The sequence below is a fragment of the Bidens hawaiensis genome, unplaced genomic scaffold, assembly GCF_021521415.1.
Source record: "Bidens hawaiensis isolate Kalapana, Puna unplaced genomic scaffold, B.hawaiensis_p1.1 tig00002423_1, whole genome shotgun sequence".
Classification (NCBI taxonomy): domain Eukaryota; kingdom Viridiplantae; phylum Streptophyta; class Magnoliopsida; order Asterales; family Asteraceae; genus Bidens; species Bidens hawaiensis.
The window spans coordinates 141,624-168,367 of record NW_027491133.1 but is presented as its reverse complement, the minus strand read 5'-3'; the positions used below and the strand labels follow the sequence as shown (position 1 = coordinate 168,367).

The following is a 26,744-nucleotide window of genomic DNA, read 5'->3' as shown; positions in this document are numbered from 1 at the left end:
AGGGATCATTTGATAACCAGTGTCGTGTGTTAGCGATTGTTGATGCCTAAGGTTTAGCTCATTAATCAGTATGTGTTAATCAATGATAGTTAATCTATTATGTTGCATGAGATTACTGTTTGTTTGCATACTTGAACCCCGGGTGTGATTTGCTTTTGTTAATTGCTTGAATTTGTTAAATTGCTTAATTAGTATTAAAACCAAATTATATGTTTGTGTGATCAGCACTACAATTCAATATTAATATTAGAAATTAGTTACACGGTTACATTGACCACATACTCCTCGTGGTTCGATACCCTACTTATCCTAGCTTGCTTAGGTGATTAGGAACTTGATTTAATTGTTTTTTACTAGATAGCGACAATATATCATCAGATCGTTGATAATAATTTTTAGAATTTGGATTATTATCGGTCAATACACAAAAGTTAAGATTGTTTATTTCCAAGACTTATAATTAATAGTAATAATGATAATAAATATCAATGATGTATTAATAATGTTAATATTATCAATAATATATAAAATAATATTAATAATATGAACATTCGTAATAGCTAGTTTTTGAGACATGTACGTTGTAACGAGATTATTAAACCGAACAAAAATAATCGTAAAAACATTAAATCACAAATGCATGTTATGAAATATTAACTCATCAAATTTAAGGGGGTGTTTGGGATTCCTTATTTTCATTAACTTATAACTTATAAACTTTTTGAAAAGTTAATAAGGTGTATAAGGTGTTTGGCGAACCATAAGGTCTTATGGGTTTTAACTTATGGGCAAGACAAAATAAAAGGGTTTTGAAAAGTTAGGAATCTCTAACTTATTAACTTAATGAGTTTGATTTATCTATTACACCCTTCTAGGCCTCAAAACTCATTACACTTCTTTTAAAAAAGAGTGTCATTTTTAGTCATTTTGGTTTTCTCCAACACATAAGCTACTCCAAACATTTTTTAAAAACTTCTTTTAAAAAATTCATAAGTTAATAAGATTTTTTAACAAGAAGACATTTTTTACTTAAATAAGGAATCCCAAACACACCCTAAATAACAATAATATTTATAATACAATAATAACTCTAGTATAATAATAGTTATATCACAATATACAAAATAATAATGATTACAATATAATAATACTATCAATGATATAATATAATAATTATAATTGTTATGTTGTTTATGTTATTTGATGAAATGAAAATCTTATACATGAAAGGAATTTCATTTATTAAGGATTAATTATATCTATTAACATATGATAACCGAACATGTTTTATTTCATTTTTTTGAAATAATTAATTGATTGTGTGCTTGATATCAATAAACGTTTATTTCCCTAATTCTCTCTCAATTTTGTTCTTGATTGTCTTCTTGGTATCTGCTTGATGTTGACCGTACACATATGTGCTGAAGATTAACATTTTCAAGCCAAGAAGAACCGATAAAACTTGTTTCTTGTTTATCCATAGTTTCACTGAATGATGCCGATGACAAACACGAATTTGAACAAATTGATTGTGCCTCTACAAGCAGGTCCACATCCATCATCGCCATCACCGTAAAACTCTTATTGCCACTGCCCTCGCTACCAACCCCAACATGCATTCGCCACTACCAACCCTCGTATCCACCACTACTATTGTAGCCACCAACATCACAATCCAATTTCTAATGTATTTACAACTAGATACGATTAATTTTTCAATCAAATACATCACAAATTTCGGTCTTTTAACAAGTTCCATTATCTAAAAATTTTCATTTAATATCCATATATTTCAAATTTAATTCGTTTCAAATATTCCAATTTCTTTCAAACATGCACAAACTAAATGAGATTTCAATTTCAAGCGCGCAAACAACCATATCATTAGACAAGAAGCCCATGCCAATTAAAGACATCCTAAGTAAAAGACACGATGTGCAACTCATGAATAAAACAAGAAAATAAAGTTTAAATAATAAGACACATCAATACAAGAACTTTATTATTTACATACATCTATACAGGGGAAGGTATAAATTTGGAGGAGAAAATTAGGGACTTTGCTATGGTAAACAAGAGACTTACATCACATGATACATTTCATAAAAGTAAATATATATTATATAATTGTAGAATTGGTAATTAGACTCATAATACACACACGGGTGAGTAACAACTGAACAAAAAATAAACATAAATCGAACTGAAATTAACCGATAACCAAAGTTCAAATGTTGGTTGATTTTAGTACCATCGATTAACCGAAACAAACTAGACCATTCATATTTAATATTTTAATACATTTCAAGCTTTTACAACTCCATTTCATGTATTTCTTAGTAAAAGTTTTAACCTAAATTTGTTCTTCTTTATTAACCGAACAAAACAAAAAACTGAAAAATTAAACTAATATACCGAACCAATAAACCGAAAACGATTGTTTAATTTACTTAAAGCTAAGGCCCATTATGGATGAGTGGGGATCTGCCACCGATCCGAAGTGGCATCCCATCTCCCTAGTGATATCATTTGAACACCGCCCCCTTATTCTCATCTTATGCGTGACATGAGCCAACTGATCAGGGTCATGCTCTCATTTAATTCTCAATTGATAAGAGTTTTTTTCCGTTCAATTACACATCTCATGTTACAAGTTTTGAAAGAGTAATTAGTATTTACTGTTAACTAGGTTTTAACTTTTAACCTAAAGTTATTTTAGTGACAATTAAGAATTCAAAATTTACCAAAAAATTTCAAAATTTAAACCCCAAGCGGGAAGATTTATCACACAGATTGATAGATTGATACACACACATACACATACAGACCGAGAAAGCTAGGCTCTGAGAGTAATAACAAATGGGTGAAGAATCGTCGAAGAAGATGGCGGCGATGAGTTTGAATCAACTCCACAATCGCTTCCTCACCGCTTCTCATTCCAAACCTACTGCTTCCGGTTTCATTTCTGGTATTCTATTCTAATTATTACTCTAAACCCTAGTTTTTTGTTTGTAAGCTTAGACTTCTATACTTCATTCATGTATCTATCTATATTTGACTACAGAAATGAAGAAGCCAGATCGGCAGCATATGGAGTTCGACGCTCCTTCTTTCGATATCGACTTTGATTCGCCTTCTCGTAACACTCTCTATATGACTATATCTATTTCATATATAGCTATTCGATAGTTGCTAAACCCTAATTTTGACATTTGATTGAACTTGAACTCCAATTGCAGCAACTAAAACCCTAGACGACAATTTTTCGTCTGTGGAACGATCTGCTGAAGGTGAAGACACGGAGAGTGCGTCTTTCGATGAGCCTGAGGTCACCGATTTAGATGATTATTCTTCTGGTATCGGTTTCTTCTCGGTTTTTTTAATTATGTGTTTAGATGTGGTACTGGTTTTGCGTTACGGTTTTGTAATATGTAGGGGTGAGCATATATCGGTTTGGTTTTGTTATTTCACACCACCGAAACCGAAAAGCAAAATTTGGTTATTGCATTATATTCATCAGAACCGATAACTAGAATTGGATCGGTTAGGCTGTATACATGAAATGTAAGTATAAAGCATGAAATACAGGAAATGGAGGTATAAGAGCTAGAAATGTATGATAATAAGAATGGTTTGGTTTGGTTAATTTCGGTTAAACAGGGGTACACAAAAATTGATAACCGTTTTTTTTGGTTAATTTCGGTTTGGTTTAAGTTAACGACTTAATGGTTCTGTTATTGCTCGCTCACCCATAGATTAATGGGCTTATAAAATTATTAAGCCTTAGTGAAAAGACTTGTACATTCTGTATATGTTTTCACGTGTATATTTATATCTTACAGATGAAGCAGAAAAGGTTTCATCAGAAGTTTTGAATAAAGACAAATTCCAAAGTGTTGACTCTTTTGGTGAACCTGGTAGTTCTAGTGCGGATGACATTGATTCTCAAGATGGTAATTATGTACTTTATATATTATGTAATGTTTGAGAATTGTGAATATTTTGTTTTGGAGTTCGTTAGTGTGTATGTGTTTGCTAATACCTGATTTTGACATTTGCTTGAACTCAAATTGCAGCACCTAAAACCCTAGATGAGAATTTTTGGTCTGTGAAACGATCTGATGATGGCGGAGAGAGTGCACCTATTGATGAGTCCGAGGCCACCGATTTGGATGATTATTCTTCTGGTATTGGTTTCTTCTTGGTTTTTTTATTATGTACTTAGATGTTGTACCGGTTTTGCTTTACAGTTTTCTAACACAAATAGATTAATGTAGGGGTGGGCATATCTTGGTTTGGTTATTTTACACCACCGAAACTGAATAGCGAAGTTTGGTTATTGCAAAATTCATTTATCTGAACTGATAACTGAAATCGGTTTGGTTCGGTTAGTTTGTTTGTTTATTGTTTGATTCGGTTATTTTCATTTAATAACTGAAACCAGACTTTGGCTACAGTTTTTGCTTAGAAATACATGAAAGGAAGGTATATACACCTAAAGTGAAGGTGTGTATACATGAAATGGATGTATAAAGCATGAAATACAGGAAGGAAATGGAGGTATAAAAGCTACAGATATATGAAGATAAGAATCGTTCGGTTTGGTTAAACGATGCCACACAAAAATTTGATAACCGATTTTTTGGTTAAATTGGTTTCCAGTTTGGTTTACGTTAGCGACTTAATGGTTCGGTTATTGCTCACCCCTAGCATCTAGATTAATGGGCTTTCAAAAAATAATAAACCTTAGTGAAACGACTTCTTCATTCTGTATGTTTTGTTATTGTTGTTACATGTACCTTTTATGTCTTACAGATGAAGCAGAGAAAGTTCCATCAAAAGTTTTGAATGACAATGAATTTCAAAGTGTTGATTCTTTTGGTGAACCTGGTAGTTCCATTGTGGATAGCATTGATTCTCAGCAAGGTAATTGTTTTCTTTATATATCATGTAATGTTTGAGTGAGTGTTATTTTGGAGTATGTTAGTGTGAAAGTGTTTGTGAATACAGAAGGTGACAAACATCAAAAAGTGAAAATTCATGGACGAAGGAGGCTCTGCAAGGTAGTGGTGAAGGACGATGATGAGGAAGATGACGGATTCCATGATGTCAAGTCTGATTTCTCCGCTGGTGTTGCTGATTTTGACTCGCCAAGTCCTGCAAAGAATAATGAGGACAAGTTTGATGGTGGTGATGAAATTAGAGATATTCTTAGCAATTTAAGCTCAAAGTTTGAGTTTTTATCAATTGAGAAGGGAAAACGCCCTGTAAAGGAACTTCCAAGCACCTCTGATTCATTTGCAAAAAAAAATTTCAATGAACAGAAGCCAGTTAAAATCTCTGATCATATGGATGTTAAAAACACTTCATTTTCTTTTGCATCTAAGCGGTCTGACTCACCACCTAAGGCAATTGCCACTAAAAATGAGCATTTTAAGGATGGACATGTAAAGAATCAAGAAAGAAAAGTTGAGAGTTACCTTTATCTTCAGAAGATCAAGGATGACGATGACGATGACGATTGTGTTGTTACAAGTGGTCAAAAGTTTGTTCAAAAGGTGGAGGGTAGGCATGAAAAGTTTGTCCAAAAGGTGGAGTCTGATGATTCAAGCTCGGTTTATACATTGACTGATGAATCACATGGCTCTACTTCCGGAAATGAAGCACCATTTTCTCTTAGTAACCCTAAATTCAACTTTACATTACCTAGTAAAATTGCAAATATGCTATACCCTCATCAACGTGAAGGTTTGAAATGGCTTTGGTCCCTTCATTGTAAAGGCAAGGGTGGTATTTTGGGTGATGACATGGGCCTTGGAAAGACCATGCAGGTATTCACTTTCATCATCTTTTTTTACATGTTAAAACCTAAAAGTTAAAAAGACCAATGACTTTAATATTTCATGTCATTTAGATATGTGGTTTTTTGGCGGGGTTATTTCACTCCAAATTGATAAAGAGGGTGTTAGTTGTTGCACCGAAGACACTGTTGCCCCACTGGATGAAAGAATTAGGCGTGGTTAATCTTTCGAAGATGACACGAGAGTGAGTTTGTTTGGATAAGTGGTTGTATCTTTTTCACATCATTAGCTTTTTGTTCAAATTTGAAACCTTAATTTCTTTTTTCACTTTTCAGATACTTTGGGGCATGTACAAAAGCTAGACAGTATGAACTCCAGTTTATACTCCAGGTAGTCTGACACAATTTCTTTTACTCAAAGTTGATTCCGTGAATTGAATCTCTTTAATATCTTGATTTGTTTTGTAGGATAAGGGTGTTCTTCTTACTACTTATGATATTGTTCGCAATAATGTGAAAGCTTTATCTGGAGACTATGATGAGACAGAGGATGATGATGCGACTTGGGATTACATGATTCTTGATGAGGTATATTTCATTTTTGTGTGATGTATGTGTTCAGTTCACATGGTTTCAAGTAAATTTTGGATTTTTTCCCTTGCATTTTAGTTTATACTTTTTCTTGCATCATTCAAGTCTTTTTAAGTTGCTCATGTATGCAGCTTTTTAAGTTGCTTTATACATGAAGCTGGATTGTTATTGTAGTGATCATATGGTATAGTTTTTGTAATCATATTAAAAGTATTCAAAATGGAGAGGATATTTTGGGAAATTCAACATGTTACAACCTGAACTCTTTTTTGACCAGTTACACAATCTACCTATTTTGTCATTTCTACTAATCATTGGTGGTTACGTGGTGTTTGTTGTCTACAGATTTTGCTTCAAGTTAGAAACATTTTTGCACCAGCATATTATTTTCTTTGATTTCTTCTGAACTGGTTTTTTTTATTATTTGAACATCTAAATGCAGGGTCATCTTATTAAAAATCCTAGTACACAAAGGGCTAAAAGTTTGCTTGCGATACCGTGTGCTCATCGTATTATAATTAGTGGCACTCCACTACAAAATAATCTTAAGGTATGCATCTTGATAATCATGCCATCTGTTATTCATACCAACATTTTTATACCAATTGATGTTTTTATTACACAATAGTTTGTACCTAAACCTCTCTGTTGATCTTTTTCTTATATAATCTAGGAACTATGGGCCTTGTTTAACTTCAGTTGTCCAGAGCTTTTGGGTGACAAAAAATGGTTTGATTCATATAAGTTTGTTTTGTTTAGAAAATGTTCTTACACCTAACTACTTTTCTATTCTTGACGTTATGTTTATGTTTTTATCAGTTTTAAAGAAAAATATGAATCAGCAATCCTTCGTGGACAGGACAAAAAGGCATCTGATAGAGATAAGCGAATTGGTTCAGCGGTTGCACAGGTTATAGTTTTTTGATTTTTTGCAGTATATTTAGTCCAAATAACTATAGGTTCATGGACATTACAAAAATAATCTTTTAATGACTGGATTTATAAGAATTGACATGCTTCACAGTTTACCATCATGGTTTTATACTATTTGACTGTATCTGATTACATAACATTAAGTAAATATGCAGTTTTAGTAAAGTTTATTTACTTTTGTTCTAACTCAAAATAGGATTTAAGAAATTGCATTCAACCCTATTTTCTTCGCCGCCTAAAAAACGAGGTGTTTCGTGAAGATGGTGATTCCAATAAAGCCAAGCTTTCCAAAAAGAACGAGGTTATTGTTTGGTTAAGATTAACCAGTTGTCAGGTACTAACAAATTAATAATTGGTGACCACTTTAAGGATTATAAAATTGAATATGAATTATATAATTGACACTCTTTGATTGCAGCGTCAACTATATGAAGCTTTTTTGAACAGTGAGATTGTTCTTTCAGCCTTTGATGGCTCGCCCTTGGCTGCTATCACGGTATTGTAGTTGGTTTGTCTTTTACATCAGTTTTTCAATTTGGAAGTCACGTTATTTTGTTTTTAATGTTTTTGCTTTATATAATCCAATAGATATTGAAAAAGATATGTGATCATCCACTTTTGTTAACTAAAAGAGCTGCTGAAGATGTTTTAGAAGGGATGGATTCGGTTTTAAATCAGGAAGATCACGGAGTTGCTGAAAAACTAGCAATGCACATTGCTGATGTGGCGGATAAATATGACATCCGGGAAAATAATGACATTTCTTGCAAGATTTCCTTTATTGTATCTTTGCTGGTAAGAGTATTATCTAGTCTCAGTCAGTTATTAAACATCGTGTCATATAGCAGCAAGTGTGATGATTCTCTTTAATTTCTGTTACAGGAGAATCTGGTTCCTGAAGGTCATAATGTTCTTATCTTTTCGCAGACTCGCAAAATGCTTAATCTTATTCAGGTTTGTTTCAAGTTGTTTTCATTTATATTGTTATATGCTGCAAAACATCTTTAACTGTTAGTATTACCTAGTTATTGAAGAGTCTAGAAAGGAGAGTTAAATTATAAACAACCCCAACACAACCTGTTATTAAAAGGGTCAACCCAAGCATGACTTCTTTTTTAAACAAGTTATAATTGCCAATCAAAAACCTGACTAGTCTAGTGTCGTGTCAATAATTTCCGCCCTTTAGTTATTACCATCTTAAATATGATTGCTGAACTTACTATGTGTTGTCGGGTTTCCATCGCATCGACTGAAATTAGCGCCTAAGTGGCCCAGGCGAGTGCTTTTAATAACTATGTCTAGTTATATTCAGTTTTCACTTGTTTGACTCTTATGGTACCGTTTATAAATAAATATGTTAAAATCTTCATATTTGTTATATTGTTTAAGAAGTTATTATATTCTAGTTTTGCTTGGTTTTTCTTTGTACCCAGGATGCTATTAGTGCACAAGGCTACAAGTTCTTGCGGATAGATGGTACTACCAAAGCCAGTGACAGATTAAAGATTGTCAATGTAAGTGTTTCTTTATTAGTAACACACTAATATATATAACTTTAATCATGTAATACCTATAAATATGACATGGTTTTAACTAAAGGATTTCCAAGAGGGTGTTGGAGCTCCTATATTTCTTTTAACCTCTCAAGTTGGTGGGCTTGGATTGACACTTACAAAGGCTGATCGTGTAATTGTCGCTGATCCAGCTTGGAACCCGAGGTAGAGAAACCCATTGTTGTCTTTTGACTTAGATTGTGATATTTATCTTTTAACTATTTTGCAGTACCGATAATCAAAGTGTGGATCGTGCATACCGTATTGGACAAACAAAGGATGTTATTGTGTACCGTTTAATGACTTGTGGTACTGTGGAAGAGAAGATATACAGAAAACAGGTAATACATTTTCCAAATGTTAATACATTATAATTTCCATATTCTTATTTTTTGTATTTCGTGTATGATATTTTTAAGTTAACATGACAGATATACAAAGGGGGTTTATTCAGAAGTGCTACGGAACAGAAAGAGCAAATTCGTTATTTCAGTCAACAGGTGAATACCAGAAAGTTAGATATTATTATCTGTTCATAGAAATGGAACTCAGGTGGGCTTGATAATAGTTTATTACATAGTTATCAAATGCGATAAGCGCTCGAAAGCGTTGAGGTTGGGTCTAGCGCCCAGGCGATAAGCACAAAAAAAGCGCCCGATTAAAAAAAAAGCGCGCATTAAAAAAACAAAAAATTTAACTTAAATAGAACATCTTATGAAGAACAAATACATTCATTTTTCAAATAGTTTATAAAAACAACCAAAATCCAAAATTCAAAACATGTAGTACCAAGTACATCATAATAATTAGAAAAACGAAAAACCAAAACATAGAAAAAGTGCATAGTAAAGAAAGAGTGCTGAAACGATATTAAAGTTACATAAGATTATAAGAAACAAAGAACAAAAAGTGCATAGTAAAGAAAGAAACCCGAAAATAGGGAAATAAGAACAAAATTAACCTGTAATTCTTAGTTCTTGATGATTTTGTGTGATATAATATTTTTATTATGGAACCCCTTAAATAGTGGAGTGTTAGGGGACTCCTAGAGAATAGAAACAAATTATTAAAGAGAATTTAATACACATGGGAGGTTTGGGAAAATAAGACTGCGCATTTAATATCTGCTGCATGCTAGTCGCACTTAATACGCCTGGCGCTTTAAATGCGCTTAAGCGCAAACCCGTTACATTTAGTCTTGTCTTATAACTTTTTAGGTTCAACACATTCACAATTACTTTGAACTCATTTAGGATAACTATACATTTGTGAACCATCCGTTTAAATTGTTAGCAAATGATTGTAAATGAACAAGAAACCCTTGGTTTAACTGTCCGTGTTTGATCGTTTGTTTGGTTATTTAAACAAAAAACAAACACGAGCATGCTCCATACAAGCCTTATGACCATTTATGACAAATGGCATTGGTCATTATATAAAAAGATAACAAAAATTATGTTACAGATCAACTAATTCCCACCGATAAATAGATTACCTAACTTGACCCGAACAGTTGATTTGTAACATAAATTTTGTTATCTTTTTATATAATGACCAATGCCATTTGTCATAAATGGTCATAAGGCTTGTATGGAGCATGCTCGTGTTTGTTTTTTTGTTTAAATAACCAAACAAACGATCAAACACGGACAGTTAAACCAAGGGTTTCTTGTTCATTTGCTAACAATTTAAACGGATGGTTCACAAATGTATAGTTATCCTAAATGAGTTCAAAGTAATTGTGAATGTGTTGAACCTAAAAAGTTATAAGACAAGACTAAATGTAACGGGTCGGAATAATTTAAATGAATATTTAAACAAGCATACATTTACGCAAACGAACATTCATGAACAAACGATACATGTGTTCATGTCTGTTCATTTATTATATAAGAAAAACATAAACAGACTTTCTGTTGAACGATTCGCGAACTTTCACTTAACGTTTGGCTTGTTTGCAAACCTAATGAGCATTATAGATATATTGTTTTTGGTAGTAGCCTTTATTTTGAAATGAATGATTTTATGGTAAATAAATACATATATTTTAGCCATTAGTGTCATAACCTGAGTCAACCCATTCTTAATTAAGTGGGTCAAAAATGCCACATCAGTGGGAAACAATAAACATGCTTCGTTGTTATCACAGGATCTTAAAGAGCTTTTCAGTCTCCCCAAGCACGGTTTTGATGTCTCGCTGACTCAGCAACAGTTGTATGAAGAACATGATAGTGAACACACAATGTATGTAATCCATTCAGTTGTTATTGTATATATTTTCTTTATTTGATAACACAGTTACCGGTATTGTTTTTCTTTATAGGGATCCGTCTCTCAAAGTTCACACTAAGTTTTTGGAATCTCTTGGTATAGCTGGTATTAGTCACCACAGTTTGCTCTTTTCCAGAACTGCCCCTGTGCCAGTTGTAGACGAGGAAGAACTAACAAGGTAAATCTCATTCAACCTTCAAGGTCATTCTGGGAATTCACTTTTTAATTTTTGACATAAGTTATTTAAACACGGTTTTTTGAATGGTTTGTAGGATTAGGCAATCGACATATGTGGGCCAAACATATTCACGTCCCTCACATGAACCAAACGTCGATGCGTATGTTTTTTCATAATCTCAGTTTGTACTTTTTCGTACTTATATTATGGTTTGTTTTAGTGTTTTACTATTATTTTTTATGTTTAGCAGTGCTCAATTTGCCTTCAATCCTAAGGATGTTGTTGTGCAGAGGAAGAATCTTTCTCCAATTATTTCCAACAAGTTAACAGAATCAGAAATCAAACAACAAATTAACCGCTTAACTCAAATTTATGCAAACAAGGTAATATCTATATATAATCTCTAAGTAAAGTAACATCGTGTCTGCTTGATTTAGTTTGTTTTTATCATGTTACGCATATTTTTTCCAATTATATGATATGCAGTTATAAACCATGCTAAATATTTACTGTTGATGTTTTGTGGCTGGTGCAGGCGATGGTGGCGAGGTTAGGGGACAATGGGGCGAAGATACAAAAACAGATCACCGAGTTGAATTTGGAACTCAATAAGCTTCGTTTGTCAAAACCAGGTGAAACAGAAACCATTGATTTAGATGGTGATTTCAATAGGGTGATAAATCTCTAAATGAAACCATGAATATTTTTGTGAAACATAACCTCTATGTTTTTGAAAACATTAATTCATTCTATGTTTGATACATGTTCATGTTCCACTGTACACAAGGCTTTCATTTTTATTGATGGTTATTCTGTGCTATATCAGTGTTCACACAAAAGCTCACAAAAAGCTACCTTTTTGAGTGTGTTGTAATCTTATGGTCCATTGCAGAACAATTCCATACTATTCAATACAATATTATTTTTTAGTATGTTGAAGTACATCAACCATGAGTCACATACGCCAGTAAAAAAACAGTCATGGTAGACATGTAGAAAAAAAAGGTCAAACCAGATTGTTGGATCAAGTAAAAAAAAGGTCAAAACTCAATCGAATAGGATTGTATAACTAGTTTTTTCAAACTATATTCAATGTATTATATAACTACTTTTTTTTTCAAGACTGGTTTTCTCAATTGGTTTCGACTTATACGGAAACTGACTTCAAACTGATGGATCGGATTGGATATGTTTCAGTTTCACCCAACCGTAACATGTAGCTGGTCTATCGGTCAAAAATCAGTTTTTGACCATAACTGTTTTTTAGTGGAAAACCCCAAACCTATGAAATATGCTTGGTTCGGTTAATAACATGCTAATGCTAACCTTATTAACCTATTGAAATAAGCTTATTAGAACCAACTTTATTAACCTATTGAAGTTGACTAGCTCCTATGTGAAAATCCCTAACCGGACCACAACTCACTGTCAATATTGATATATACTATATCAATTAAAACCATCTTTATTGGCAACCTAAAGGTTGGGTCCATTGGCCAAAAATTGAAAAAATGTTAAATCACTTAAAACTCCACAACCTACTTGCTCCATCAACACTTGTCGTTTCATGTTTAATAAAAGTGCATGATACTTGGCTTGATTCCATAGGTTACTGATTTAATTTTCTTTTCAAACAAGTTTTATATGTAATTTGGTTTTCGTTTAATAACTTATATTATTTAACTTTTTTTAAAATTCTAAAGGCACACTTTGGTTTATTTTTGTTTCGACCATTTCGATATAAATTTTATTAAAAACAGATACTGAATACACACATTTTTTTAATATGATTGAGTTATTAAAAGGTTGGGTTGGTGCAATATACCATGTAAATATGCATTTAGCGTCCGAAATATCTTGGAACTGCGTAAATATACGGGCTTCAACAAGGATAAAAAGAAAGTGTTTCATTCTGTGCGTCTTGTGGGCTGTTTGGAAGACAAGAAGCGAGTTTGTATTTATCAGGAGGTCATCTAGCTTGGGGAATGTGATTGATTTATGTGTTAAGAATTGCTCCAAAAGGATAAAAACTTGGGAGGATATTAGATGCATACGTTGTTTTTGTAAAAGCACAAAAGCTTATCAAATCAAGCCTCTATTTATACAGAGTGGTGGTAGAGGAATTTCGCCATGTGTCACAAATTGAATGGAAAGTCTAATTCCGACCACCTCACTTTCCGGCGGTTGAAGACTTTCATTCCTTTTTTGATCTTTGAAATGTTTTGTGTTTTTCTTTGAAAGTATTCTGGTGTATATATATTTTTGTTGGCCGTCTAAAAAAAGAAAAGGCTGGTTGGATTGGGTTGTGAATGACGAGAGGCAAACAATCAGTTTCGATAACCGATCGGTTTCATTTTCGGTTCGGATATAAACCCCAACTTCCTTTCTTCTTTTAACATTCCCGCCATGGCTCTACGACTCACCCTCTCTCGCATCACTTCCATTTTCTCTCAAATCCGACCGCTCTGTTCTTCTTCTTCTTCTTCATTATCACATTCGTCAATTTCCGAACCCGAAACCGTACCCAAACCCTCACTCGAACCATCACCAGACGCCGATCTAATCTCCCAAATCCTAATCCAACACCACAATCCTTACCACACCATGGAATCCACCCTCCAACTCACCGGCATCACACTCACTCAAACCCTCGTTACCCAAACCCTAATTCGCCTCCAAAACACCCCCAAAATCGCATTACCATTCTTCATCTACACCAAAAACCAATCCAATTACACCCACAGTACTTACACATACAACCTCATGATCGACATATTAGCCAAAGTCAGACAGTTCGATGCCGCCTGGAAGTTAATTATCGAAATGGACCAGAATGGTGTAAACCCTAATTCGGATACTTTTTATGTTTTAATCCGACGGCTGGTTTCTGCTGGGTTAACCCGACAAGCAATCCGGGCGTTTGAGGATATGGGTTGCTTTGTGGTCAACGATGGCGTTGACCAAGACCAGCAGCCAATTGATAATTATTACTTTTTGTTTGATACGCTTTGTAAATACGGGTACCCGAAAGTGGCTACTGAGGTGTTTAATAAGTGGAAGAACTGGAGGTTTGAACCCGATGCCAAGGTTTACACTATGTTGATAAACGGGTGGTGTCAGGTTAATAAGATGAACATGGCTGAGAGGTTTTTTAACGAGATGGTGAGTAATGGGATCGAGCCGAATGTGGTTACGTATAATGTGGTGTTGAATGGGATGTGTAGACGGTCGAGTTTGCACCCGGATTCGAGGTTTGAGAGGACGGTGAAAGGCGCGCATAAGGTTTTTGATGAAATGCTTCAGAGAGGGATTGACCCGGATGTGACGAGTTACTCGATTTTATTGCATGTGTACAGCCGGGCGCATAAGACGGATGGGACGCTTGAGGTGTTGAAGATGATGAAGGAGAAAGGGGTTCAGCCGTCGCTTGCGTCGTACACGTCGGTTGTGAAGTGTTTGTGTTCTTGTGGGCGGATGGAACATGCGTACCAGGTGCTTGATGAAATGCTGCTGAACGGGGTTACACCGTCTGCTATGACGTATAACTGTTTTTTTAAAGAGTATAGGGGTAGGAAAGACGTTGATGGTGCGTTGAGACTGTATAACAGAATAAAGGACGAGTCGGGTTTGATACCCGATACACATATGTATAACATACTTTTAGGGATGTTTATAATGGTGAACCGGTTAGATCTTGTTAAGGAGATTTGGGATGATATGAAAGGTGGTGGGTCGGGTCCGGATTTGGATTCGTACACAATGTTGGTTCATCATTTGTGTGATAAGGAAAAGTGGCAGCAGGCGTGCGAGTATTTTGTTGAAATGATTGAGAAGGGGATTTTGCCGCAAAAGGTGACGTTTGAGACGTTATATAGAGGGTTGATACAGGCTGATATGTTACGGACATGGAGGAGGCTGAAGAAGAAGCTTGATGATGAATTTGCGTCGTTTTCTTCCGAATATGAAAAATATCATTTTAAACCTTTTAAAAGATGAATTTCTGATGCGAAAGGCGGTGACGAAAATGCGCCTTTAGAACCAAGGGTTGGTTATATAGTTATATGCCTTCCTTGATTTAAATTTTTGTAGATGTAGTTGTAACTTGTAAGCTCACATGCAATGAAATTGCGCCTGCTGAGAAACTATTTAAATGCTCTTGTATACATTTGTCAAATGTAACTAAAAACCTGTACTGTTATGATGGTGATATAATTTTTTTACTAAACTATTTAGGAAGTTTTATGAAATTTAACTACTGTATGGTAGGGATGATAACGATTCTGTTTTGACAAAAATCTGGGTTGAATTGCCAACTACAATTTTTGAAAACAACAAACCAAACCGATCGCCTAGGAATTGTTGGTTCTTACGGATAGTCAACGATCTGAAATGCGAGATGTTCTATTTCCCATTGACGTGTAGACACGGAACAAACAAATCTTTGCGCAAATCTGGTGAACATTTTGCCACATTTAAACAAAACAACAAAGCCTAGTTTCTTTGTATTATTGTAGTGTTAATAAGCATGTAAACAGGTTTATTGATTATCATTATAACTATTAATGGAAATTGATAGAACGTAATAATATTATTTGCTTTAAAAAATAAAAATGTTGTGACGGTGAAACTCATGTAAGCAATGATAACCATTTCTCCAACCAAATGATGGAAGTGAAAACTAATATGGCACTGATATGACAGTGAAATATACAAGAAGTTGATCATTGAAGTATTTATAGTATGGGTGTTAACGTTCTGGTTCTATTGGTTTTAATGAAAATTCTATGCCAAATTGCTAACTACGATTTCCAGAAAGGATAAACCAAACCGGCCAGGTTTGGTGATCGGCTGGACTGACCAGCTTTACCGATTGGTTAGGATATAATGAATGAATATATAGATTATTATTTTTTAATACAATTTAATTAAAATTTATAAATGATAAATATGGTTAATACAGTTTGAATGGTTTTAGTTTGTTAGTACCTATGATAGTGACCATGCATGGTCCACGTACATAGTTAAATAAATCTCTGTCACTGAGTTTGATTTAAGAATTAAAATGAAGAACAGCCGATGCAAATTATCACCCAAATGGATTCTCATTTTCAGCATCTTCAGCTTCGCATTTGGCATGTTCTCCACCAACCGGTCGGTCTCAATCCATTATTTGAAATTGTTTGATTGGATTTCCAAATCTGAAATTATATTATGATGGTGATCATGTGTAGGGTATGGGCTCCCCTTGATTTAGACGGAAAGGTTATGCGCGGGCGAGAACAAGAAATCAAAATCGTGTCTCATGATTGCATCACAAACAAGGTTCTCATTTACATTTTCAAATTCATTAACACCTGTTCTTATGTTACTTGATCTTGATGGTTTCGATTCAGGATAATGATCTATTGGAAGCAATTCAAAGATCTGATGATGCAATCAGGTGAATAATTTGATATTTTCGATTTAAGGGTGTAAAATCAAACATATGAATGTTGTTTATAAATATCAGGTCACTTGGAAACTCGATTTCAAGGCTGCGAATGGAGCTCCCCGGTGTCCAAAAGGTACCAGAGAAAGTTAATAATGACAACCTGCAAACAAACAAGACGGTTTCCGAGGACATAAGACGAAAAAAAGCATTTGTGGCTATTGGGATTAACACTGCTTTTAGTAGTAGAAGAAGGCGTGATTCGATTAGAGAAACATGGATGCCTAGGGGTACTTTTTGTCCTTTATTGTTTGCACTCAAGAAAAAATTATTTCAACAATCAAAAGTTCTCTAAAAATGCATTTTTGGAGGGTAACTGTGTTTATGGTAAGATGTTTAGACTCTAATAATGTATGAATCTTTCATATTGACTAGGTGAAAAGTTAATTCAGCTCGAGAAGGAAAAAGGCATTATCGTCCGTTTCATAATTGGTCATAGGTAATTCGAGCCGTCATTTCCTTACAATGAATGATGCAGCACCTGTTCATTTTCTTATGAATGACAAAAAAGGAATATGGTCTTTGATTAATTTGCAGTGTGACATCCAAAAGCATTTTAGATCGAGCGATCGACTCCGAGGACTCACAACATAAGGACTTTTTGAGGCTTGTAAGATACTCTATATTTGATTTCATATTATTACACTTCAACTCAGATTAAAAGTTAAGTTATTTGATGTTATTATGACCGCAGAAACATGTTGAAGGGTATCACGAATTAACTGCCAAAACAAGAACCTTTTTCGCTACTGCATACGCCAACTGGGATGCAAAATTCTATGCCAAAGTGGACGATGACGTTCATGTCAATTTGGGTACATAAAGTTGCAAACTTTCATTTGTGGTTTTCAAGTCATCTATAGCTTTTGTTTTTATCTTGAAAAAGCTTTAAGCTAAAGTTACTTATTTGCCCATTATCATCATTTTGCAGGCATGCTAGCTTCAACTCTTGACCGGCATCAGTCAAAGCCTCGGGTCTACATAGGATGCATGAAATCTGGGCATGTTCTTTCTCAAAAGTATTTCCTGTTTCTCATAAAAAATTTAGTATTTGAAAGTGAAATTAAACAAATATGTTCGACACTTGACTGATAGTCATCAAAATGCTTGACTTTGGTGTTATGTAGGAATGTCAAATATTATGAACCTGAATATTGGAAATTTGGTGAGGAAGGAAACAAATATCTTCGGCATGCAACCGGACAAATTTATGCTGTTTCAAACGATCTTGCTAGATACATCTCCACCAACCAGTAAGAATCCGTTATTGTTTTCGGTTGATGTCTTTCAAATTGTGTTGTTCCATACAAATTCGAAAAAGAAAGCCATATAAATATGATATTCAATTTTTTTTAATATTCTTTATATAAATTCTGGTTTTAATGGTATTTATATTAACTAATTACATGGATGGTCCTTGTGGTTTGGTCATATTAAATGCAGGGCAATACTACATAAGTATGCGAATGAAGATGTATCACTTGGCTCTTGGTTTATTGGTCTAGAAGTTGAGCACATTGATGAACGAAACATGTGCTGCGGTACCCCTCCGGGTATGTGCTTCTACTACATTTTTGTTAGAACTTAGAAGATACTTGAATTTCGACTATTACAAGTCAAAGTTTGACTATGAAAGTGTTGAACGTTATGCAGAATGTGAGTGGAAAGCCGAAACAGACAACGTGTGCATTGCATCATTCGATTGGAGTTGTAGCGGGATATGCAAATCTGTTGAAAGAATTAGAGAAGTTCATAAGAAATGTGGTGAAAATCGCGCTGCACTTTGGAACCGACCAACATTTAAAATTTGAGATGCCAAATTGACCGAAGAAAAGACGAGTGAAGAACACACGGCAATCATGGCGATGACTGCAGTGAATGATTTCTCTCAGGGCAGTTCTTGTAAGACTCCATACAAACATATGTCCGAAGAAAGAAGTCCAAACTTTGTTTCTCAAGATCAAAAGCTCACTGCTTTTTTTAAAAAAATTTCAATTTTCGCCCTGAAAATGTTTCTATATTCACATTTTTTGATAGAATGTGGCTATGATTACATAACCAATTCAGCAAAACACTCATTTGAGTTTGAAATAAAAAATAACCGACTAGACACTCAAAATTCAAAAGTGCGATGAACCGAATGCATATACATATTAAATTGCTTGATACAACACCAAACCAAGTTAAAGAGCTTCATAAAAACTTATAAATATTGCTTTAAGCATGATATATCGGTACAAAGGCATTATTATCTTAGTGTCAAAACATTAGTTTGGACACTCTCTTTCACATGTACCCGAGACCCACCAAATATGGGTATTAGCAGATACAACCCTCAATAAAGATTACAAAAAACGCTAAATGTGCCTAAAAATGACTCAATAGTTATACTAAAGGAACATAAACCATACAATATATCAAAATGACAACATTTAGCTACAAGTTACTTCTACTGCAAGTTTCTTCGTTACGCCAGGGCAAGTTTCCGTCTTGAAGTTATCTTTGGTTAATTCCACTATGCACTCGTTCTTATTCAAGCATAGCTGCACATACAACAATATAAATGACACTGCAATACGAGAGGGAACACATAAACCCTGAAAGTGATTGATTACCTTTTCAAGAATAGAGGTGGAATTCGGATCATGGCAATCTCCAACCGCATATGATTGACAAGTTCCTGTAGGAGTTCCATAGCTAGCAAACTTGAAAGAGGAAATTTGTGTGTTCATTGGGCATTTCAACTCCAAGCTTGCTTTGCTTTTTTGCATATTGCTGGTAACAAAAGAGGGGTGATCATCGGCTACATGAGCACAAAGAGTGGATAGTTTCCTTCTTGAGAACCTAATCTGAGTTGGGTCTCCACCTTTTTCTTCAAACATCACCAAAACGTTGCCCGATGGCTTGAACCAAGATCTTGGAACATGGTACCTAGGATGACAATGTCATTAGAACCAAAGAAATAATAATAATAACCATTGACTGTAAAGGTGGCGATTTCAGTTTCCAGTTTTTAACAAGGGTTGGTTTAGGTTATGTTATATTTCTAACAAGCCAAAATAAAAAGGATACAAACGTAGCATGCATAATATTTATAACATTTTTTTTATGAAGGTAGACTAAGTTTTCTTGGTCAAGTGTCGGTTTGACCCAAAACCATTTTAACCTGTTATCTATCATGCCCATTTTGACACCTTTATCATACAGAGACATCCTTTTATCTTGTTACCTGTTTTGACCCAAACCCATTTTGACACCTCTTATCATTTAGAGACATCTTTTTATTTGACTTTTGTGATCAAATGGACAAATTCAGCACATCAGACTGACATGAACACTTTCAATTGCACAATCTTGATGCATTTCTAATGCGACTAACTATAACTCTGTAAGTCAACTTCTTTGGAATAAAGGTTGTATATTTTTTTTTGCTATATTATTGCCTACAACTATCAGTTCTTTTCTTGTATTTATGGGACAAAGGAGAGATAGTTAGTTACCATCTTTGTGACGGTTCTCCACACCCTTTATTGCATTTATCAGGGTTAAACTTGCCTCTATAATCACAGGTTTTAACACACTTATCGGTTGGAGCCTTTCGGGGCCAATATCTTCCAATTTGCTCTCTGTTTAGCCATGCCAACCCCTTTCCCATGTGAACCATATCAAGTCCAATGGGTTCATCGCCAGGTGGCGCATCCACAATGGCCTACAAGATTCAATAATAGTAAAAAACATCACCAAGAAAATAGTTTAAAATAACTAAAACTAACAAAACCTAAGCATTTGCTGCATACCTTGTACCATGTCAATGGCTGATTTTTAGGTGGCTCAGAAACTTTGGTCCAATGCACATCTTTTGAAGCATCCGCATCGTATAGGCTTAGATGCTCTCCTTCTAAACCTATCTGCAAAAAACCAGAAAGAAGAGGGTCAAACCTAATATTTGACCAAATTGACTATCAAAAGCCAAAGGTTTAGACAAAGAGTGAACCTTGTAGGTCCATGTAGTGTTAGATAAGTCAATGGTTCCATTCTTTAAACCTTCAAGTTTCAAACTCGTTAAACCAGCTCCAACCCATTCGTAAAACGATCCTGCATTCTGTTAAACGAGTGGTGTAAACATAAATAAGACCCATAAAAACGAAAACCGTTAAAAGAATAAAAAAAGTAACTTACTTGGAGGCCCACAGTCATGCTCAAAATAGCAATGTCGTTCGTCCCCGCCTTTAAAGAAATCGGGCCTTTAAACTTGAAGGGTGAAACGGTCCCATTTCCCGATGCACTAGCTAAAAATATATTACTTGAGGGTATAAGTTACAATTGCATGAGTGAAAAAAAAAACAAAAAAAAAAGGTCAAACTTCTTGTAAAACATGTTTTGAATTTCGACCTTGAAGTATGCCATTAACAAAGGCATGGAGGGCATGTCCCTTTGACTCAATGAGGAGAGTTGGTTTGTTTCCTTTCTTTAAAAACTCTTCATTCTCATCAACAAATAATCTGCAAGAAACATGTAATAACCTCCATTTAGACTTTTACGGGTCAAAGTTCTTGAAGACATTTAACTTAAAGTTGAAGACTTTTTAAGTTCTTTCAAAATAAACAGAAAGTATCTTCATACACACGCAAACAAACCTAGTCGTAAGCCAGAGGTAATCGGTAGTATCTTTTGTAGTATTGATGTGATCCACAAAACCATTGATAGTAAAGTCAGCTTCTCCCCAAATCCCGGCTTTCTCAACAAATATTTCCCAATTAGATGCTTTCAAGTCTTTATTTGGTGACGCCGTTGAAGGCTGCAATAGCTCTGGTACCATTTCAATGGTAGAAGTTTGAGATCTAACCTGTTTAAAAACATGTATAATGTCAATTTTGACTTTTAAAGTCAAAAAACTACTTTTGAATCCTAAACTTTGAGCACAACTGGTGTTCTTTTTCTAGTATCTCTATATTTTTTTGTTGCAGTACGAGACTACGAGATAATCTATCCAAACCTTAAAATGCATAGCTCTTCTAAGTGTATAACCCTTCTTTATATATTAACAGGTTTGACTATTAAATGTAAAATATGAAAAAAAAAAGTTACCTTGGCGGTATTGAAGACTACATTTTTGCAGTCAGGAAGGATGCTGACTGACCATGCTGGCAGTGTATATGAAACATTCCTAAACTGCACCGTTTTCTCATTTGTATCATCTATGTTAGCAATAAACGCAGCACATGATTTTCCTGATTGATCTTCATAGACATCTACCTAAAGTTTGAAAAAAAAAGTAAAAAAATCAAAGTTTAACAGTTGGTTATATTAGTAAAAGACCAATGCAAACACCTTCAGAGAGAGTGGAATCGTATGAAACAAGGTCAATTGCATGAATAAGTTGCACTAGTAACAAAGTGCAAATAGGTAATTTCGCATGAAAAAAACGAACCTCTTGTTTAGGACCAAGATTAACCAAGGTTGGTTTGTTGTTCAACAATGCATGTTCACACATCTTTATAGCTCGATGAAGCTCCTTAAGGTGTCCCCATTTAGGAAATCTCGGTAACCCTACATTCCGTTTCAAGAAGACAGTTAAAAAATTATTCAAAAAGTCAAATCAGCGTACTTTTTGTGTCATATATGTACAATATATATAAGTTTGACATTCAAAATTAAAGTCAAAGGCTCATATAAGAGATTTCATGAGCTAAGTAGCTAACCATATTCATCAATTGGTGCATCATAATCATAACTAGTGGTGATAAACGGCCCACCAGACGTACGTCCAAAGTTCGTCCCACCATGATACTAAACAAGAAAAAAAAATGTTGAGAAGTCAAACACAAAAAGATATTATGCAGTGTACTAATACTACAATTGTATTAATGAACTAATAACTCATCAAAACAATACCATATAATAATTATGTACACTTCCTCCTTTTTGGAAAAACCGAGCAACAGCATACGCAACATCTTCAGGGGGGCGATGAGGATCTCTGCCACCAAATGTTTTGAACCTATGCCACCATAACAATGATACATAGGGTTTTAAGGCCAAAAGTAAATAATTAAATTTATTTATTTGTAAATTGATAAGAAATACTAGAGCTAAATACTCACCACCCGGGCCAATTTTCGGTCCAAATTTTGGGCATGGTTGGATAGCTTGGCTTGAAATCATCACAGTAAAATGAATTACAAGTATTAATCTGTACATAATACATAACGGTCAGCTGGGTTACAAGTATTATTGAGTTAATGAGTTATATGCAAATATGCAGTTATGCATATGGCTCACGTGACCCTTACCACTGGATCGGGAGCATCCCATTGCTGACACATTATCCATGGTACACCTGTATTTTGGGATAGAGCCATTTTAGCTGCCCATTGAGTGTATGATTTGCCACCTTCGCCATATGCAGCTTCATAGTATCCATACTCATTTTCCACCTACAATAAGTCAAAACATAAAAATGACTTTCATAATAAGAAAGGATTCGTATAGTCGTGTCATCGTGTGGTGTTAAAGTGTTTGATCTTTACTTGCCTGTGCTAAAATAATGGGACCTCCTTGTGATGCAAAAAACTTATCTTTCTTCATCATATTCACAATTAGAGTTGTGAAGTTTTGCATGTAATGCTGCATATTCCACCAATAACATACATTCATATTTTGTTCTATAGTTGTAAGGGAAAAAGTAAAATTGCACTAATGTATATATGTGTGAACCCTCAGGTGGGCAAAAGTAAAATTGCACTAATTTTGACATTATTTTACTAATCTCATGAAAATAACGTTAAAAGTGGCGGAAGGTTAATCAGGCATCATGTGGTGGCGTTGATAGCCGAAAGACAAGGGCACATGCACCAATCAGCCGGTGTCCCGATGATTGAGTGCTATGTGCCTTATGTCCAAGGCTTGATGCAAAACTACTATCGAGCCGGGGGTCTCACCGGAAGCAGTCTCTATATCCCTATGGGATAGAGGTAAGGCTGTCTACATCTTACCCTCCTCAGACCCTACCATAGCATTGCTATTGGTGGGATATACTGAGTACGATGATGATGATGATGATGATGAGTTGTAAGGGAACAATGGCCATTTAAAAAAAAAAACTAACAGAAAACGTTAGTACGTTACACCTTTTAGTGGAAAGGACGAAAAGTGTGACTGAAGTTAAGGGCAAAATGGTCATTTTTTAAAAACACTAACAGAAAAAGTTAAACCAGTTAGTGGAAAAGACGAAAAGTTTAACAATATATGAACTTTTATACTTATTGAAGTTCAGGGAAAAATTGTCATCTAAAAAAACTAACAGTAAAGTTATCCCTGGTTAGCGGAAAGGACACAAAGTTTGACAACAAATACGAACTTTAAGGACATTTTTTTTACTTGAAGAAGTAAACACCGATTAGAGGAAAGGACGAAAAGTGTGACAACATATGAACTTTAGGGACATTTTTGTACTTACTAAATTTAAGAGCAAAGTGGACATTTTTTTAACAAACTAACAGAAAAGGTTAACACCAGTTTGTGAAAAGGATGAAAATTGTGACAGGACTTTAGGGAAGTTTTTTGCACTTATTGAAGTTAAGGGAAAAATGGAAATTTTCAAAATAATAACAAAAGAAGGTTATCCCCCGGTTAATGGAAAAAGTGTCACAAGTCACAACATATGAACTTTAGGGACCTTTTTTGTACTTATTAAAGTTAATGGCAAAATGGTCATTTTTTAAAATAACTTACAAAAACGTTAATACTAGTTAGTGGAAACGACAAAAAAGTGTGACAACATATGAACTTTAGGACATTTTACGTACTTATTGAAGTTAAAGGACACGAACTGCAAGTTACCTCATACATAAATGATGAAAATTGTAACTTACCCAATATATTATTCGATTAAAGCTGGTTATAGTTAGGTGTTTTTATATAATCTCAATAATCACATTTCTAATGAAATTTAGAAGAAAACGTTAACCAATTTCACACCTTGAACGGTTCGTTGTCGGTTCTGAAGACGGTCCCAGGCACATAACGTAACCAAACAGGTATACCGCTGAATATATTACAATAAGTCGTTAAGAAAATAATTAAAAAAAAAACTCAGTATTGAAATTAAATTAAGAAAAAGTACCCGAAGTTCCATTCTGCAGCAACGAACGGGCCGATCCGAAGAATCAAAAGCATACCCGCATCTTGAACTATCTTCACAAATTTGGGTAAATCATATCTTCCTCCAAAGTAGTACTAATAAAACAACATCAAGAAAACACATAAGTCAACATTAAGACAGTTGAAACTGGCAATTTTAACTTTCTAAGAAGAGTCTAAGTGAGCTCATTTTGAAAAAAAGACTAAAATGCCACTCACATTGCCTGGTGACGGTTCATGTCCGTTCCAAAATACGTATGTTTCGATCACGTCTACACCTCCTTCTTTTGCGGTTTTTACCAATCCGGGCCACATCTATTAATAACAGAAAGTTGTATAGTTAAGTAAAGCTTCTTCATTTCATGGAAAATCTTGTGATTAAAAAGAAGCAGATTAAATGAAGAAACCATGAAAAAAATGATCTTTTTGAATTATCTGATTCAACAAAGCACATGAAATTGAAGAAACAATAAAACTTTCAACTATTTAAGTAAAAATGTTAACTTTCCATATGATAAAATAAAGAAAGTCAATATAATGCAAGACACTAAGGCCCATGGGTATACCTTAACACCCAGGGCATTAAAGTTGAGTTGGCAACGGTTAGCGAGTGGCATATCACTCCCTTCATGGGTTAAGGGGCGTTAAATGCAAGATGGGTTAATTAACGGGCTTTAAAATCCTCTACACACAAAAAAATAATAATTTAAGAATCAATTTGTTATTAAATAAAGCCAGGTAAAGAGGGGTAAACAATTTTGTTAGGATGAGGTGGATTGAAATAGGGTAAAGTGCGTGATGTGTGGCCTACGTGGAGTTAAAGGAGCGTCAATGTATACCAAATGGCCTAGACATCTAACTAGCCCATACTAGATTACTAGTAAAATGGCATAATTTATAGATTGTCCATAAAACTCCTAAATTTTATAAAATCAATAAATGTAACAGCTTTAGCTAAAAACCAGGGTTAATAATATGTCTACTTTGCCAACACCAGTAAAAACATTACATGTCAAATTACTAAATATATCAAGTTACCAACCAACTACATCACATCCCATTATGTTCACACTATAGTATCATTATCAATTTCCAAATAAAAAACCTAATCCATATAACCAAAACAGATAAAATTCCTTTGTAATCTGACTCATCAATAAACACATAAATGATAAAAATAACACCTTTAAGATAATAACATTTCAAGAAACTCCCAAATCAGTAAAAAAAGCAACAAAATCAAGAAACCCAAATCACATCTCATTAAATTTCAAAACTTTTGATGAAAATAAGTTAAAGTAATATGTGTAGGGGTTGTTCGTCAGTTCGGTTTTAGTTTATTCGGTTTGAAGTTTCTTTTAGTCGAAAAATATTTACCAAAAGGGTAAATATCTTGCGTTCTTCTTTTCCCGTTGGCGCTCATTCCCGAGTTCTCCCTTCCGCATTTCTTCTTTTGCTTAAGTGTGTTCATTTCTCGTCTAGGCTTAATGAGGCAACAATAGTTACAAAATGGCAACCAGTCAAAAGCAAAGATTCATTGAAAATGTAGAAAAATGACCACAAATGGATGTTGTATCACTATTAGCAGCCTCATGATTTGTTCTGTATTTGTTGTACTCAACATTTCTAACTTGTTAACCTGAGTCCCAAAAATAAAAATTAGATACTCAAACTTCTACAAAATTTCATTTGAAATCATTCTAAAAGAAAATGATAAATAAAACAAAATAGTTAGTTTTTATTATTATAAACGGGAGAAACAAAAATATTTAAAATAAACATATAGTC

The 26,744-nt window shown here is 34.3% G+C and overlaps 4 protein-coding genes across 4 annotated transcripts; 3 read left to right on the top strand and 1 right to left on the bottom strand.

The window, feature by feature from the left end:
* Positions 1 to 2,859: 2,859 nt before the first annotated feature.
* LOC143619332 (protein CHROMATIN REMODELING 24-like) lies at positions 2,860 to 12,146 on the top strand. Its single transcript, XM_077091281.1, has 26 exons — positions 2,860 to 2,968; positions 3,065 to 3,139; positions 3,240 to 3,356; positions 3,843 to 3,953; positions 4,077 to 4,187; positions 4,816 to 4,926; positions 5,011 to 5,831; positions 5,915 to 6,045; positions 6,137 to 6,191; positions 6,269 to 6,388; positions 6,834 to 6,941; positions 7,065 to 7,120; positions 7,211 to 7,301; positions 7,521 to 7,658; positions 7,743 to 7,820; positions 7,913 to 8,119; positions 8,207 to 8,278; positions 8,758 to 8,838; positions 8,924 to 9,042; positions 9,107 to 9,218; positions 9,309 to 9,377; positions 11,027 to 11,121; positions 11,201 to 11,326; positions 11,421 to 11,486; positions 11,577 to 11,709; positions 11,862 to 12,146. Exons 1-26 carry the CDS (start codon positions 2,860 to 2,862, stop codon positions 12,012 to 12,014), a joined length of 3,465 nt encoding a protein of 1,154 aa, XP_076947396.1. The 3' UTR covers positions 12,015 to 12,146.
* A 1,586-nt stretch (positions 12,147 to 13,732) lies between these two features.
* Positions 13,733 to 15,382, top strand: LOC143619259 (pentatricopeptide repeat-containing protein At2g13420, mitochondrial-like). The gene has a single exon (XM_077091225.1). The coding sequence runs from the start codon at positions 13,733 to 13,735 to the stop codon at positions 15,320 to 15,322; it is 1,590 nt and encodes a 529-aa protein (XP_076947340.1). The 3' UTR covers positions 15,323 to 15,382.
* A 1,006-nt stretch (positions 15,383 to 16,388) lies between these two features.
* On the top strand, positions 16,389 to 18,792 carry LOC143619258 (beta-1,3-galactosyltransferase 7-like). The gene is made up of 11 exons (XM_077091224.1): positions 16,389 to 16,477; positions 16,558 to 16,648; positions 16,720 to 16,766; positions 16,836 to 17,044; positions 17,190 to 17,253; positions 17,352 to 17,424; positions 17,509 to 17,629; positions 17,746 to 17,833; positions 17,942 to 18,067; positions 18,258 to 18,367; positions 18,468 to 18,792. The coding sequence occupies exons 1-11, from the start codon at positions 16,389 to 16,391 to the stop codon at positions 18,623 to 18,625; spliced, it is 1,176 nt and encodes a 391-aa protein (XP_076947339.1). The 3' UTR covers positions 18,626 to 18,792.
* A 218-nt stretch (positions 18,793 to 19,010) lies between these two features.
* Positions 19,011 to 25,309, bottom strand: LOC143619330 (beta-galactosidase 10-like). Its single transcript, XM_077091280.1, has 18 exons — positions 25,176 to 25,309; positions 24,940 to 25,052; positions 24,795 to 24,861; positions 23,349 to 23,441; positions 23,108 to 23,251; positions 22,919 to 23,007; positions 22,710 to 22,815; positions 22,517 to 22,604; positions 22,246 to 22,364; positions 21,903 to 22,070; positions 21,452 to 21,660; positions 21,207 to 21,316; positions 20,994 to 21,103; positions 20,809 to 20,916; positions 20,612 to 20,722; positions 20,315 to 20,523; positions 19,430 to 19,745; positions 19,011 to 19,357 (listed from the first exon to the last, which is right to left on the bottom strand). Exons 1-18 carry the CDS (start codon positions 25,269 to 25,271, stop codon positions 19,247 to 19,249), a joined length of 2,367 nt encoding a protein of 788 aa, XP_076947395.1. The 5' UTR covers positions 25,272 to 25,309; the 3' UTR covers positions 19,011 to 19,246.
* Positions 25,310 to 26,744: the final 1,435 nt, after the last annotated feature.